Source organism: Cyprinus carpio, chromosome B2 (assembly GCF_018340385.1).
Source record: "Cyprinus carpio isolate SPL01 chromosome B2, ASM1834038v1, whole genome shotgun sequence".
Lineage (NCBI taxonomy): Eukaryota > Metazoa > Chordata > Actinopteri > Cypriniformes > Cyprinidae > Cyprinus > Cyprinus carpio.
Window position 1 is genome coordinate 26004574 of NC_056598.1, and position 15443 is coordinate 26020016.

The window sequence follows — 15443 nt, forward strand, 5'->3', positions numbered from 1 at the left end:
CACCATAGAGTCATTCTCTATTGTTTTAGAGTCGACAAGCCTTCAGTGTCATCCACACCTCACAAAACACGCAAGGCCTTCGCCGCCGCCAGAACAATCACCTTTATTCTCACCAAGGATAGGCTGCTCATTGTCCATTGTTCTGCGTAACAACAAACGTATTAGGCAGCAGAATCCGATGCTTAAGGAGTCGTGAGACTGCCTGAGAGCCAGGGGTATTAGTCATTAGGATGTCACTGCCGAATGGGTGGAAACTTTGACAGGAGCGTTCATTCGCTTTGGTGTGTGGATAGCGAGGGCTTTTAATAGCAAGTTGTGTTTTGCAATTCCAGAAACTCCCCTTTTGGTCCAAGATACCCTAGATAGCCTCCTGTGGTCATGTGATTTAAGTAGGATTAAAGTGAAAACACTCACATGTTAAGATATAAGATGCGAGTTTAGAACTCAGTTGAGCTACTCAACTTCCAAATTCACTTTTGAGGTTTGACTGTGTTTAATTTATGTTGGAGAACAAAATGTGAAAGTTTCTTCAAGTAAATGTAGCCACAGAGTTTGTTTGCCCATAAATCCTAACCGCTTTTCTAAAAACCCATAGTAAATTCATGAGGGAACCCATGGTGAATTAGCCTCCGGGTTGGCCTACAAATTGCCTTCATGACTGAACCGCTCTATAGAGAGAGGAAACGCAGGGACTTTAAAAGGGTAAAAACAAGGGAAAGAAAGACAAAGATTAATGATAAAGAGAGAGATGAATATAAAGGGCATGGAGGACAGGGCTAAAGAAAAGAGATATTACAGAGTTACAAAACATTTCATTGAGACAGGATTAGGTGAGGGAGTGCTGCAGTCAGCAGCCCAGATGAATTCTGGGTAAAGGAAGGAGGGGAGGTTTTTCATGTGATATGAAAGTGCAGTCTTGTCACACACACACACATACACAGCAATAAGGACTCTGTTTCTCAGATGTATACCTGATTAGCTGACAATTTCACTTCCTGATGAGGAACTGTTGCCTCAACAATGAGACACCATGTCAGACATATAACTGTACTGTTGTTGCTCTCTCTTAGTATCTCTCTCTTTCTCTTTTTTCCAGCTCTCACAGAAGCTGATGTATCCAAAAAAGCAGTGAAGGTCTCCTTCCACGACTCGCCCATCACCCAGAACACATCTTCGTCAGATGCTTCTCTTTCCATGGCCAGCTTCATCATCATCATCCTCGCTCTGGGGCTGCACTGGTCCTTCTGAAAGGCCACAAGCACACACAATGATCACATGCACACATGGGTGAACATCATGAAGAAATGTCAGGGTCTCATTTACCCCCAAAAAATAAACAAAAATTAAATGAAAAAATTAAATACATTTATATTTTGTAATGAAAATGATGCATTTTACAAATTTGGCATTTTGACTTTATTTAATTCACAATTAAATAATTAATTCATGGTTATATTTTTTATTAGTCATTACTTTGTTCTCCAGTAGGCGGTTTCCATTACCCTTTAAATTGCGCAAACTGAAATTGCGAATTGAAAATATGCTTAATGGAAACGGGTCATTTTTGCAAAAACGCCCATATATCGCAAAAAAGTTTTTATGCTCGCATGAGGTGGTTTTTCAGGCAATGCAAAAAAGGAATAATTTGCAAAACTGCAATGGAAACATTTTTTTTTGCATTAACAGGTCACATGGTGTACGTAAAAGGTCATATGATCATTCCTCAATGTACTAACCTCCAAGAAACACTTCATATGTGGCTGCTCTCAAGTATAAGGGGCTTTCCCTGCCATTAATGCTTAGACTATTTTACACTGCACACTTCTACACCGCGTTACGGCTCTGGAGCTGATCGCAGCCACTCTAGTTAACGCTTGTGTTACCAGTCGCGCAACGGCATGTCCCTGAAGCTGCTCTCCGCGCTGCTTCTGTCAAGATACACGCATACGCCTCCTTCGATTAAATATAATGGCAAGTGTAGCCAAAATCAGTCAAAATCCGTTGCCATGACTTATTGCGAGAGGAAAAAATTATGTTTTAGTCGAATAACATCGGTTAATGGAAACGCCGTCATCTGAAGAACGACATACAAAAGACGCTCCGTGTCTTAACCTTTAATTATAATGCAGAACAGCTGTATCACATGCGCACCAGCCTAACTAACTCGTCTCTCTCTACCGGGTCTTTTACTCTCTGCATTAACCCTATAACTACATAAACAGCACTTTCACAATGATTATAAAGATAAAGTGTGTGCGCTACACTACATTCTTTATTATTAAACGAAGTAAGAGAACAACGACAGTCTACATTAATCGACACATTCTTAGGAAATAGTGAGTTCACGGTGAATTTTCAGAACTATTTCAGTAAAACAGTAATATTGTGCTTTACCTGGAAACCTAAAGCTGCACTAGGTATACAGTACATCACATATAGGCACAAAAAACAAAAAAACCTAGATATTTTGAGCACTCAGTTGAAAATGTACACATAAAGCATCAATCGTACTTACAGGTTGGGGTTAAGGGACGCTTGTTGGTCCAAATAAAGAAGATTAGAAGCCAACGAAAATGAAAGGCAAGGTCAGAGAAGCAGTCCTCTGTAAAATGATGAGCACAACAAAAGGTTCGAATTGTATTGCTGTTGTATCGTGGAACACAGCATCTTCTCGACACAGATAGTGTTCGTATTTCGCGGGGATTATGCTAATGTGTTACCCAGTGACGTATATACCGGTAACAGGCAGAAGATTCGAAAATATAACGACTCTTTAAGGCGATTCTGAGTCGACTCTTTCTTTTGAGAGACAATATCTTTATTTATCATGCACTTTTTTGATTAACAACTTTGCAGACTGTTTACATTGAAGGATAACTACCTTGCAAACGGCAAGGTAGTTATCCTTCCGGAGATATTTTTCGAAAACCCATATGACCTGCTCTTTAATATATATTCTTATTTCTTTCTTTTGATTTTGCGGTGAAATATGACCAGGTCATTTCCTGACTGTTCATATGAGTTCACCCACACTGTATCGCTAAATATTCACATTGCAAGGATGATTCATTATGTTCCCAGCCCCATTATGTGGAAGACTCCAGCAGGAAGACTAGCTGTGCTCTCTGTGGTTTAAGTGTTAGCACTCTTCACAGACTTCTAATATCAGGACACAACTGTTATCATCACTGAATGGGACTGTGGAATGCATGACAAAATATGTGCATCTGTGGAAACATTGCTCATGACCACACAACAAAAAGAAAACAGAAATCTGTCTGCATAGTAAGCAAGGGATTTTACCACCATACACACACACAGAGCATTATTGAATGAAACTATGAATGATATGCACATTGTAAATAGTTTGAACTGGCGCTGAATTTATAGGACAACATATGTTAAAGTATCACACAAACCTTATTTTAAAGGTGCTGTATGTAAGTTTTTGACTCTACTAAAGCATACAAATACCATAATATGTTTGCAGATATTTAAGAAACATGCCAAGTTAAAATACTTGTTTATCTGAAAAACAATGCTACAGTCAGTTATTCTCCTTTGAAAATGTGCGTTCCGAGCCGAAATGTCGGTCTCTGTTTTGGTTTGTGAAACCCGCCCCCTGCCAGTTTACCCAATTGTATTTCGAGACCCCGGGTTGCCAGTTGGCAGAAAACACAGCGTATTTCATTTTATTCATCGTCAAGTGCCCTCGTTCCTGTTGGTGTTGTAAATCTGGCAACCTGTGTGTGCGTCAAGTCTGAGGAGGAGGGGCCGCGTGAAAAAACCCTCTCCAATTTTTGAATTTGGACTGCAATACCTAGTTCAACCACTGTGTCAATCCTACATAAAGCACCTTTAAGATTTCTTCAGCTGTGACTGAAACCCACACAAACACATAGTTATATCTTACAAAATATTGGCAATGTTCTTGGGCTTTGCTGTTACCTGTTTGCACGACATGGATTTAAAGGGCTCAAGGCATCCCTTTAATACTTAACGTTTTATTTTTATTTTATTTTTTTTAATTCCCGCATTTAGCTTCCAAGTGCACAGATTTTCTAAGAAAACACACTTTTAACTTAAAGATGATAGTTTATTAAACATATTTGAGATATACTGTGTCATTTGAAGTATACCCTGTCAGTTTTATGAGGTTCATATTTGACAGAAGTGCATATTTGAAATTGCACTAAACTTGCTTTGTTCAAACTGAAAAAAACGTCCCCCCCCCTCCCCCCTTAAAATGTGTGGTACAGGTTTGTGTGAAAGTTGTCATGTTTAATGAAAAAGAAAAAAAATTAAAAAGAAAAAAAAAAGATCACAGATATGCAGAATGCCTTTCTTTTATAAATAATGAACTTAAAGCAAAGCAATGCAAGATGTTTAGAGATACCAAATATTTTCTATAATAGCTTCTTTAGCAATCTGTTCATAGCAACATGAAAACATTTTTATTTCCTATAATGTTAACATTTAAAAGTCAGTATTAAAAAATTGCTATAGTTCTTACACAAGCAAAGAAGGTCTAATGAGTCTGTAAACATTTTATGCGCTTTCTTTTTGTTGTTGTTGTAGTTGCTGTGTCTGAATGCATATAAATTGCTACATTTGATTTCCCTCATGCATCTCTGATGTTGGTTCTATAATGTTTTTATATGAACGTTCACGAATCTTCATACATTCTTACATTTGCAAGCCAACCATTTAGCCTCAGATGGCACATATACACCTACAGGGTGCGAATTACGGGGGTTTAAACCCCACAAATTAGAGACAGAACAAAGGCTTTGGGCTTTTACCTTGTGGTTGCTTTTACCTGAGTGGTTTCCATAAGGTCCAATTTTGGGTTGTACTTTGAAAATGTCATTATTTTTGGGTTGTACTTTGACAATGTCATGTCATTATGACTTTATTATAGCACATATCACAAATGTATGTCAGAAAGTTTATAATTTCCTTTAAACAAATTTTAAGATGGTCAACCATTGTCTAATATTTGGAGTGCATCCAAAAAATGTAAAAATGCTGTTATTATTTAATCAACTTCACCCTCAGAATATTGTTAAAAAGTTCACCTTTTGTTTTCTGCAGAAGAAAGAAAGTCATACAAGTTTCGAATGACATCAGGGTCAGTAAATTACAGAATTTTCATTTGGGTTAATTGTTTCTTTAAGGTTGCACTCTACAGTGTATCTATAAAAATTCCTTTTTTAAAAATAAATGTTGAAGGTCATTGTGTAGTTCGCACCCTGAATAGAGTTATGTAATGCCATGCAAAGCCAATGTTTTTACACCAATGTTCCAAACTGTAATTTCTGTGTATGACTGTAAAATGGATTGTGATTACAGCTTGTTTGCTGTGTTTTTTTTTTTTTTGTTTGTTTGTTTGTTCATGGTTTAGTTGGTACAGTTGAACACGTATGGCTCAGCGAATGAAGCTACTGAAAAACTATCAGATATACACAGCGCATATAAAAAGTTGGTTAAATGGCTAATAAAGTGATTCTCTACTCAATTTTATGATGTTTCTCAACACTTTAAATCTCCACTGTTGATTAAACTTACAAAATATCAGAGAAAGAGCTTTGGTTTATTTAAGTTTTGAATAGAGAAATATATTTTACAAAAATCTAAATAAGGGGCTTAAAGTAATTAAAGGGGCAAAACTGACCTAAATGAATAAATTAAAAAAAAAAGAAAATATATATTAATTTCTTAATGATTTACAATCATTTCAGTGGTAACATACCTCTCTCAGGCCTTCTAAAAGGGTCTCACAGAGAAGACTTGTATATATGTTTTTTTTTTATCTCAATGCATCTTTGTCATTCATGAAGATTAATTATGTTGACCTGCTCCCCATCATGTAGTTCCAAACCCGTATTACACCAACAAGATCACATAAGCAAATTGAACTTCAGTTTGTGAAGAGTTCATTGAGTGTGATTTATAATCCTAATCATTTGGTTCTTTGGCAAGAACTGACAGAATGAAAGAATGATTTGTTCACAGATCCTGTCCTCTAGTTCAACTCACTGACTCTGTGATCTGGTTGGAGATAACATCTCAGAATATCAGCAAAGAACTGAGTTTTGTTTGTTGGTTTGTTCGTCACACTGAGTTATGGCTTCAGAAAATTTAGAATATTGCTCACAAGTAATATAGACAACTTTTGTTGCTTATTTGTTTGTTTTTTGTTTACAGGTTCGGAACAACATGATGGTGAGTATATTATAAAAAAATTTACATTTGGTCAACAGCACATTCCAGGGCCCAGTTTGTGGTGGGGCTGCTCTCTGACCACAATAGTGGACAAAGGTTTGCATTTTGATTGGATATTGGTAGACTAATTTAAGAAAACTGTCCAATGCCATCAGATAAAAATGCCAGGACAATAGCCAGCCACCTTTTAGAGGGCAAGAAGAAGACCTCTGGTACCAAGCCTGGGAAAGACAGGACTTCTCATTGGTCAAAATGTTGTTTCTGCCCTTAACCCACCTAGAGACTGATCCATAAGGTTTTGGCTTGTGACCACCAAAAATTCCTGGAAATTGCGATCTCCTCCTCATTGGAAAGGGATAAAAGTACTTTTCCAAATATTTACAACACAACCAAATACAGAAACGCACTGCCAAAACTGAAACACGCTGCAAATACAACATGACAAAATACAGAAATGCACTGCAAATACTTACAACATGACAAAATACAGGAACACGCTGCAAATATTCACAACACAACCAAATACAGAAACGCACTGCAAATACTCACAATATGACAAAATACAGAAACACACTGCAAATACTTGCATCACAACCAAATACAGAAATGTGCTGCAAAAACTCACAACACAACCAAATACGTGCTGCAAATACATACAGGCCACATCGGAAATGTTTAAAGGAACCGCAACAAGTGACGAACATGGCTGGGAAATGCTTATCTATATATTTGTTTATTTTAACATCCTGATCATATGATTCCTTAGCTTCTTGGATATTATTAGACTAAATAAGCTGAAGAAATACACAATTACTATAGCTGTGAAATGTCATGTAAGCTGGCTAACTTACTTTTACAACTTCCCTTACAAATTATAAACCATGGTTTTATTAAAAAAAAAAAAAAAATGGTTACTATATTTAAACCTTTGTATTAATTTAGTTAATCTTTTGAAAATAACATTAATAACAAAAATCATAATGTCATCGGTGACATGAGTACCCATCACTGCACTATTTTGCCTCCCTAGATTGGCGAAAGCAAAATCACACTCTTTCAAATCACACAAAAACAAAATTCACGAGATTAATTTCATCAAACCACCTGCTTCTTATCTATTCAGGACATGCTTCTGATTAAATGGGTCAAAATCCACTCACAAGGTAATTTGAACTAGTCAGTTGAATATTGTTGGAAGTGGGGATAGTGTTTGCTTTTTATGAAATGCTTTCACCCAAAGATCATCCCTAATAAATGGTCTGTACTTGTGTGGTAAAAATACCATAATGTCTCTCCTTTTTATTATTTATTTATTTATTTAATGTTTATTTTTTTTTATAAGCTTGCATGCTGTCTGATTTCGCAGATGGCTATCACGGCACTTATGCATCTTTGAGTGTAACTCATCACAGTGACCATACAAAGTCATGAATTGCTGCAGAGCTTTTACTTGTCATCTATCTGGAAAACCAGTCTAGAATAATATGCTTTTATGGAACCCAAGACCTCATTTTTTTCTGTTAAATGTGGAAAATCCACGTAAGAGTCCTACTTTCCTTCATTTTGGGTGTAGCGCTGAGAAGTGATTGAGACATTTTTCTGCACTTGAGGACTGCACAGAAGTTGATGAATCATAAATGTGAGCCCACACAGTGTGGACACGTGATTATTTTTGGTACAGTAGCCTATTTCAAATGCATCTTTAAGTGAAACTGCGCACTCTGTGTTCTTTCATCCAAATTCATAAAGTTCTCATATATGCTGAATCACTTTCAATCATCCATTAAAATACATATAGGCTTTCAGATCACAAGAAACACAAATTGCTGTTGAACTTTTGGTAGTGTATGCCCTTAAAGGAACTTTCCTTGTACTCAGTTTGGTCTTAAAGTAATTCTATTTAAAACGTTTAGATATTGAAGGCTATGCTTTTAGGGCAAATGTTTATTTAAAATAAAATGTGCCCTAAAAGACACTGTTTGGAATTTTTAGAATTCTAGAATTTTGGATTTGTTCCAAAACCTAGAAAGATCCCTACGTAGGCGACATTTCTAGGCACTGACCGAGTGAATGATTGATTGAAACAGTACAAGGCAGCTCACTAGTTTTGGAACAGAGCTATTAGCTTATGTATCAACTCTGTCTCTTTCAGGCCATGTAGGAATAGAGTTATTTGTGTCTCGTGTTCTCTCTTGAGTCGGTAGCGCTGACGGGTCAGTCTGGCACACACACACGGCTAACGCTAATATAGCAGCTGGAGCCAACACAACTGCCTAGCCAGCACACAGCCTTTAAATAGCGCCGAATGAGAGTCAGTAATGTAATCGAATGTGTTGGAGGAGCTTTCTGCTTTCTTAAACTGTCCGAAAGAAACTGTTCCGGCACCCCGTTTTACAGTTTCCTCTTCTACAGGTGCTAAATTTAATGCCATAAAGGTTTGCGTACTATATTATGATAAAATACTGTAGTACGCTAACCTTAAAATAGTACGCTAACCTATGATAAAATGCGATGTCAAATGATTAAAAAAACTCACTGTCACAAAAAGCCATGGGAGCTGAGGAGACATTAGGTTGAAAAAGTTGAAAAATTGCCACGTGAGCTGGGTGACTCTTTAGTGAGAGTGATGAAGTTTTACGTCATGGTTAAATTGCAGGCTACTTGTTTTAAATCATTTTTTGTGGTTGTCAATAGTATGTCACAGGTCAAAGAACATGCAGTTTGAAGGACAATTCTGGATTTACCTACATTCAGAATGTGCTTCAAGTTCTTCATCAAACACAGTTCACACTATGTAAGTACACTAGGCTGTATTTATTTAATAAAAAATATAGTGAAACAGTAATATTGTGATATGTTATGATTTAAAATAGCATTTTTCTATTTTAAAATGTAATTTATTACTGTGTTGGCAAAGCTGAATATTCAGCATCATTACTCCAGTCTTCAGGGTCACATGATCCTTCAGAAATCATTCTAATATGCTGATTTGCATTGTTGAAAACAGCTGTGATGCTTAACATGTTTGTTTAAACATGGGTGCTGATTTTAACTATCAACAGTGTTTCTCAGAAATTGCTTACTGCACCTTCAATGTGTCCTTGGTGAAAAAAAAATTCTTGCCAACCTTTGTATGGCAATGTATGGCCATGTGTCTATCTGTTTCAGACTCACTCGCACCCCATTCCTGTCTGTCTCACAAAGGCTATCTTTGATTTCCTGTCTGTCTTTTATTCCGCCGATGTTTTTCTGTCAGTCTCTGCTTTTTCTCAGTTCTCGACTATCTTACTCTGGTTCCCTCTGAATCTTTTTCAGTCGGTCTCTCCCTCTATTCTTGACTGTCTCACACCCACGTTTCCTGTCTGTCTTTCTCTGATTCACTTGAACTCCAGTCCAATCTGCCTTTTTCTCTATTTTTGTCCATCTATCATGTTTTGTCTGTTTGCTTATTCATCAGTATGTGAAATCACAGATGTCTTTTATTTTAACATGACTCTGTCTGAACAGAAATTTGGGAAAAAATATTTCATATGCATCTTGAACAGATAGATGGCGCAATATTTTAGGCTTAAAAGATTAGTTCACTTCCCGAATAAACATTTCCTGATAACTCACCCCAATGTCAAGATGTTCTTGTCTTTCTTTTTCCAGTTGAGAAGAAATCAAGAGCACGATCCCAGCCGAGGAATAAGGATCTTATCTAGCGAAACGATTGGTCATTTCCAAAAAAAAAAAAAAGAAAAATGTATATACTTTCTGACCACAAATGCTCTTCTTGCACTAGCTCTGTGATGCGCATCCGTAACTTCATGCATTACGTGATCACGTTGGAAAGATCACGTGTAGGTAGTTCTTTGTCTGTGTACTTCAGTTCAAAAAGGTAGAGTAGGGTCTCATTTTCTCCTCCAACTTCAAAATTGTCTGACATTGCTGTTTTACCTTTTTTTTTGACTTTGACTTTGACTATCTTTGCATGTTCACTTTGTAAACACTGGGTCGATACTTTCGCATACTCTACGTATGACTACATAATGCGTGAAGTGGAGCTAGTGCAAGATGAGCATTTGTGGTTAAAAAGTATAGAATGTTTTTTTATTTTTTTTAGAAAATTTATACAAGACCCTAGTTTCTTGGCTGGGATTACAAAGAGCTCTTAGAAGCTGCATTGAAACTGCAATTTGGGCCTTGCCCATTGGTCCACATTATTTGGAGAAAAATTCATTAAATGTTTTCCTCAAAAACCTTAATTTCTTTTCGACTGAAGAAAGAAAGACACAAACATTTCGGATGACATGGGGGTGAGTAAATTATCAAGATTTTATGTTTATTCTGGATGTGAACTAATCCTTTTATTATCAAACACTTATGACTGATATAGAGTAACTATTTTTAAGCTTTCAAGTGTTGTCTCATTAGTGTATTCATTGCAACTGCAGCTTTAAAACTACTAATTGTTATGAGAGATTTACATATCCTCACTTTTCAGACCACTCCCTATCATACAAAAAGATGAGTAAAATGGTTCTAGTGCATATAAACATGAACTCGAACTCCGCTGGAGATATACCAACACTGTCTCAGTTTCCCTGTCTCTATTCTGTTTCATCAACATCACCTTAATTTCAGTCAGATCCAGTAAACTGAACTCTCCTGAGTCCAGAACCGCATTGAGACCGCTGGGCTGGAGATCATGACATGATCAAGAACTAACTGCTTTCAGAAACAACATTACTAATGAGTATTTATGATTCAGAATCCATCCGGGGTTTGGATCCTCCATGATGAAGGAAGGAATGGAGAGAGGGACTGTGGTAGGCATAACTCAGGGGAAAATCACATGCTTTATTTCTGCGTTCCAAAAAATTGTGTGCAGTTTCTCTTTGATTTATAATTTAGATGTCTACTGTCCAGTGTGCTTTCAGTGTAACCACAGGCAGAACATTCAGATCTTCCCATAGCTAAGAAACACCACTAAATATCAGCTGATTCTTTGTGACATGAATATGCAGCAATGTAGGCTTGAAGGGATAGTTCACCCAAAAACGAATCTTCTGTCATTTTCTCAGCCTCACATTGTTCCAAATCTGTATAACTTACATTCTTCTGTGGAACACAAAAGAAGATATTTTGGTAACCAAAAAGTTTCTGTTTCCATTGACTTCCATAGAATGGAAGGTTTTATTGTTTTTGTCCTGTCATGCCGGTGTTCTGACCGGGACACGCCATAACAGTTGAGGGGCGTAACATTTCCGTCACATGCTTGAAACATTTGGCAAATCACAACGCACTGGATAGCAGGCCAATCAGAGCACAATGTTCTTTTTAGCAACATCAAATGACCCCTTTAATTTATCATGTGACCAGTAGTGGTTTGAATGTGTCCAATCCAGAATGACATTTGTGAAACAGATGAAGATTTCCATCATAGCGCTCAGTATTTATATGGATCACTTTTATAGGACTTTTTGCTTTTGACAGCTTTTCATTTTATTGTCATCATGGAAACAAGCATCTCGGACATCTGACAATCTCCTTTTTTCATTTCAAAGAACATCCTTCAGGTTTGGAACGACATGAGGGTGAGTAAATGATGACAGAAAGTTCATTTTTAACGAATTATCCTTTAATGTCTCCTGAGCTATGAAACAGCAATAAAACTTTCCTTTGGATCTAATCAGACAGTAATGAGCTCATGAGTGAAGCCAGCCAGAACCAGAGAGCTGTAGAATGGTGTAGAGATTATCATACAAATATGCACTCAAACTTTATTATCTATTTTTTCCTTCACATGTCTCGCTCTCAGTCTCTGCAGTAGCTGGAGGGTTCAACTATTAATTCATATATGACTATTTGAAGGGCAAACGGAAATAAACATTGTGATGTGCCGTGTCCAAAGCCAGATAATAAAGGCCAATCCCACAGGAATGTGGACATATTCTGGACTTTATTAAATGAAAACAGACAGGGGGATTGGAGAAGCTTTTGCAGCAGAGAAATAGGAAGAAGTGAGTGTGTGTGATCATCTCTGTATGCGTTTTTCACTCTGCGGAATACAAATGCTCAGTAATATACAAGAGTGGCCCAGCATGGTTTGGCTCATTATGGACTCATTATGACCGGATGGAGGCTCTGTGGAGATGACTGAACAATATATATATATATATATATATATATGTGTGTGTGTGTGTGTGTGTGTGTGTGTGTGTGTGTGTGTGTGTGTGTGTGTGTGTGTGTGTGTATTTATGTATGTATATAACACTTTGAAAGATCATTAAGTTTCTATTATGTGATTAAAAATACAGTAAAACAGTAATATTGTGACATATTATTACAATTAAATTTTTTTTTTTATTATTTAATGATATTTTAAAGTGTTGGTAATTGTCTCATGATGGCAAATTTGAATTTTCAGCAGCCATTACCCCAGTTTTTTAGTGTCACATGATCATTTAGTAATCATTCAGATATGTTGAAACAGTTGTGTTGTTAATTTTGTGGGAATCATGCATTTTTTTCTCCAGAATTCTTTGATTTATAGAAGGTTCAAAAATGCAGCATGTAAAAGAAAAGTATTTGAAATAGAAATCTTTAGTAACCATATAAATTTTGTTACTGTCAACATTACCTAAATAAATAAAAAAAAATTAATAAACAAATAAATAAAATATTGACCCCATACTTTTGGTATTGTATATTAATGATAACTAATACGAATACTACACAAATATTTAATAGAATGTATAAAAATGTTTGTTTATTTATTTATTTATTTATTTCAAAGTATTTCTGTATTGCTTGAAAAATGTTTATATTTATAATCACTTGACTTGTTCAGCATCTTTTCCCCCATATAGATTGTTGCAATGCATTCTGGGATCATCTGGAGGATACATGCAATACTGGCTAATGCTTAGATTGCAGTGAGAAAGAATGCAGAAAAAAGCAAGAATTTCTCAGGAGCCATGTAGTGTTTAATATGCAAAGACAACAGAGTATTTTTCTCTTGAGAACTGCATCTAATGTATGGAAATTTATTTCAACTGATGACTGTAAAGCATCTCTGAACTACTTTCTAAACTCTTCCCACAAGGCCTGCAGCGTCTCCCAAGTTTTTCCCTCTCATAACGTCTCTCACGTAATTCATGTGAGAAATGTCTCACATAATTTGGTGATGAATAATCTTCAGGGAGCCTAAAACAATTTAAGAACTTGTTTTACATATTAACCGATTCATGACTCGTTGGTCATTAACAGGGTCTTAAACAGCCCCTTCCTCAGAGCTTGTAAGTGTCTATTTTTGAACATTACTCACTAAACATGAATCAATGTTTCAACGTCTTTCAGAAGTCTTTCTACTTCAATATGCCTTTGAAAGTCTGAATTCCCCGCATCGTTTCAGCTCAGAGCGGATCAGATATCACTGGTTCTTCACTCTGTGGTTCCAGCCACTGGAGTTTTGTAAATTTTCCCAGTTCTCCCAGTACAAAAGAGCCCATTAAATACACATGAATGGTTAGTGTGTACACAGAGTTGTGCAGAATAAAAAGAAAGAGATCTTTCATAGGAGATACACAGCTTCTCTTTCTCTTTCATTCTCTTTCCTTGTCTTTCTCTCATGAGCAGAGGCTTGTTGGACAGTTCTCTCTGAAATGGAGATGAAAGTCTGGCATGTCTATCTCTATCATCCACCTCTTTATGAACGTGTGTGATAAAAAGTGTACATTTCCATGTGCATACATGTATATGTGAGAGTATGTGTGTGTGTTCTAGATGGGGGGTTTAAGGTCTCATTGATCCAGTGTGTTTAAAAACGCAGGGGCAGAGAAGCCAATCCCCCCTCAGGGGTGGAGACACCCTTTAATCAATAGCCAGAAAAAAACAACCCTCCTGCCTGGAGCACAACCTCACACACACATACTGTATACACTTGCATTTGTGGTTTACGGGGACTCTCCAGAGGCGTAATGGTTTTAATACTGTACTAAATGTACTTTCTATCACCCTACACCAACCCTGCACCTAAACCTACCCCTTACAGAAAATTACTGGCAATTTTTGAATTTCATAAAACACCCTTTTGTATGTTTTTTTAAGCGTTTTGTTTTACGGTGACACAGGAATTGTCTTCATAAACCATGTTTATGTTGTAATACCTATGTCATTATAAACATATGTCCTCATAAACCATATATACCAGCACACACACACATACACATTGTATCAGAATTTTTGGTTGGGCCTCTATTTGGCCAGAAGTGCTGCAAATGGTAGCAGGAAAAGCAAATAATATAAAAACATTTTGTTTAAATTTGAACAATTGGCTTCCTTTCATTTCATGAATTTACTGAATTGTAATTCAAAGAAATTCAGCGCAGCTGATGCATTCTGGGAAAGTAAGTGTCACTCCATTTATCCATTCATCCACCCACCCATTATCTAACTATAAGTGTATCCATCCATCCATCCTTCTGTCTGTCTGTCTGTCCAAGAATTTTTGTCTATAGTTCCATCCATCCATCCATCCATCCATCCATCCATCCATCGACATTTTCAAAAAACCAGCCAACATTCAAATTCCAATTCTGACTCGGATCCAGTTCTGAATGGGCTTTTATGACCAGCAACAGAGAGTTAACCAAGAACAGAGTGCTAAGGTTTTTTTTGCTAAGGTTTAGTTTTAAACTACATTTTCCCCAGAATCCTTGGCTGACTGAATTGCATGGCATAAATGCAGGTAAGAACCATACTTCATGCTCTGTATGTTGCTATATCTCGGTGTTGTGTTATTCCACTCTTAAAAAGCAACTCTTAGGAACATTAAGGCATTCACATTCAGACCGCCTGGCTTTATGGTTTGACAGAGGTCATTAGCTTGTGGTAGACCTTTGCTCAATCATTCGGGAAACATGTCGTGTTCTGCAGAGACTGTGGTGTGTGGTTGATTTTTCTTAAGTGTGCATCGCCTATGAGAACATTTTTCCAATGAAGCTGTTTTTTTAATTGAGAACAAAGAGCCTCAACATCTCCTTCTTGTTGGAAAATATCTTGAGATGAGTATATGACACTTATTTGTAGTTCCCTCTAAATGGTTTAGTTGTGTAGTTAATCCATGTAGAAGATGGACTGAGATTGGTGGAGCATTTGGCGTAAACACTTAGATTTATCAACCGTTTTATAGTGCCAGGGGAGAGATGTGATGAAATATCCATTTATCAAAA

General features: G+C 36.7%; 1 protein-coding gene across 2 annotated transcripts in view; it reads left to right on the forward strand.

Annotated features, from left to right (window-relative positions):
* The window catches only part of gpc5c (glypican 5c), a 116954-nt gene extending 113407 nt beyond the window's left edge, over nt 1–3547 (forward strand). For both annotated transcript variants that reach the window (XM_042718914.1, XM_042718913.1), the window contains one exon: nt 1097–3547. In XM_042718914.1, the coding sequence (XP_042574848.1) occupies nt 1097–1248 (152 nt within the window). In that variant the 3' untranslated portion in view covers nt 1249–3547. The remainder of the gene's footprint in view (nt 1–1096) is intronic.
* Nucleotides 3548–15443: the final 11896 nt, after the last annotated feature.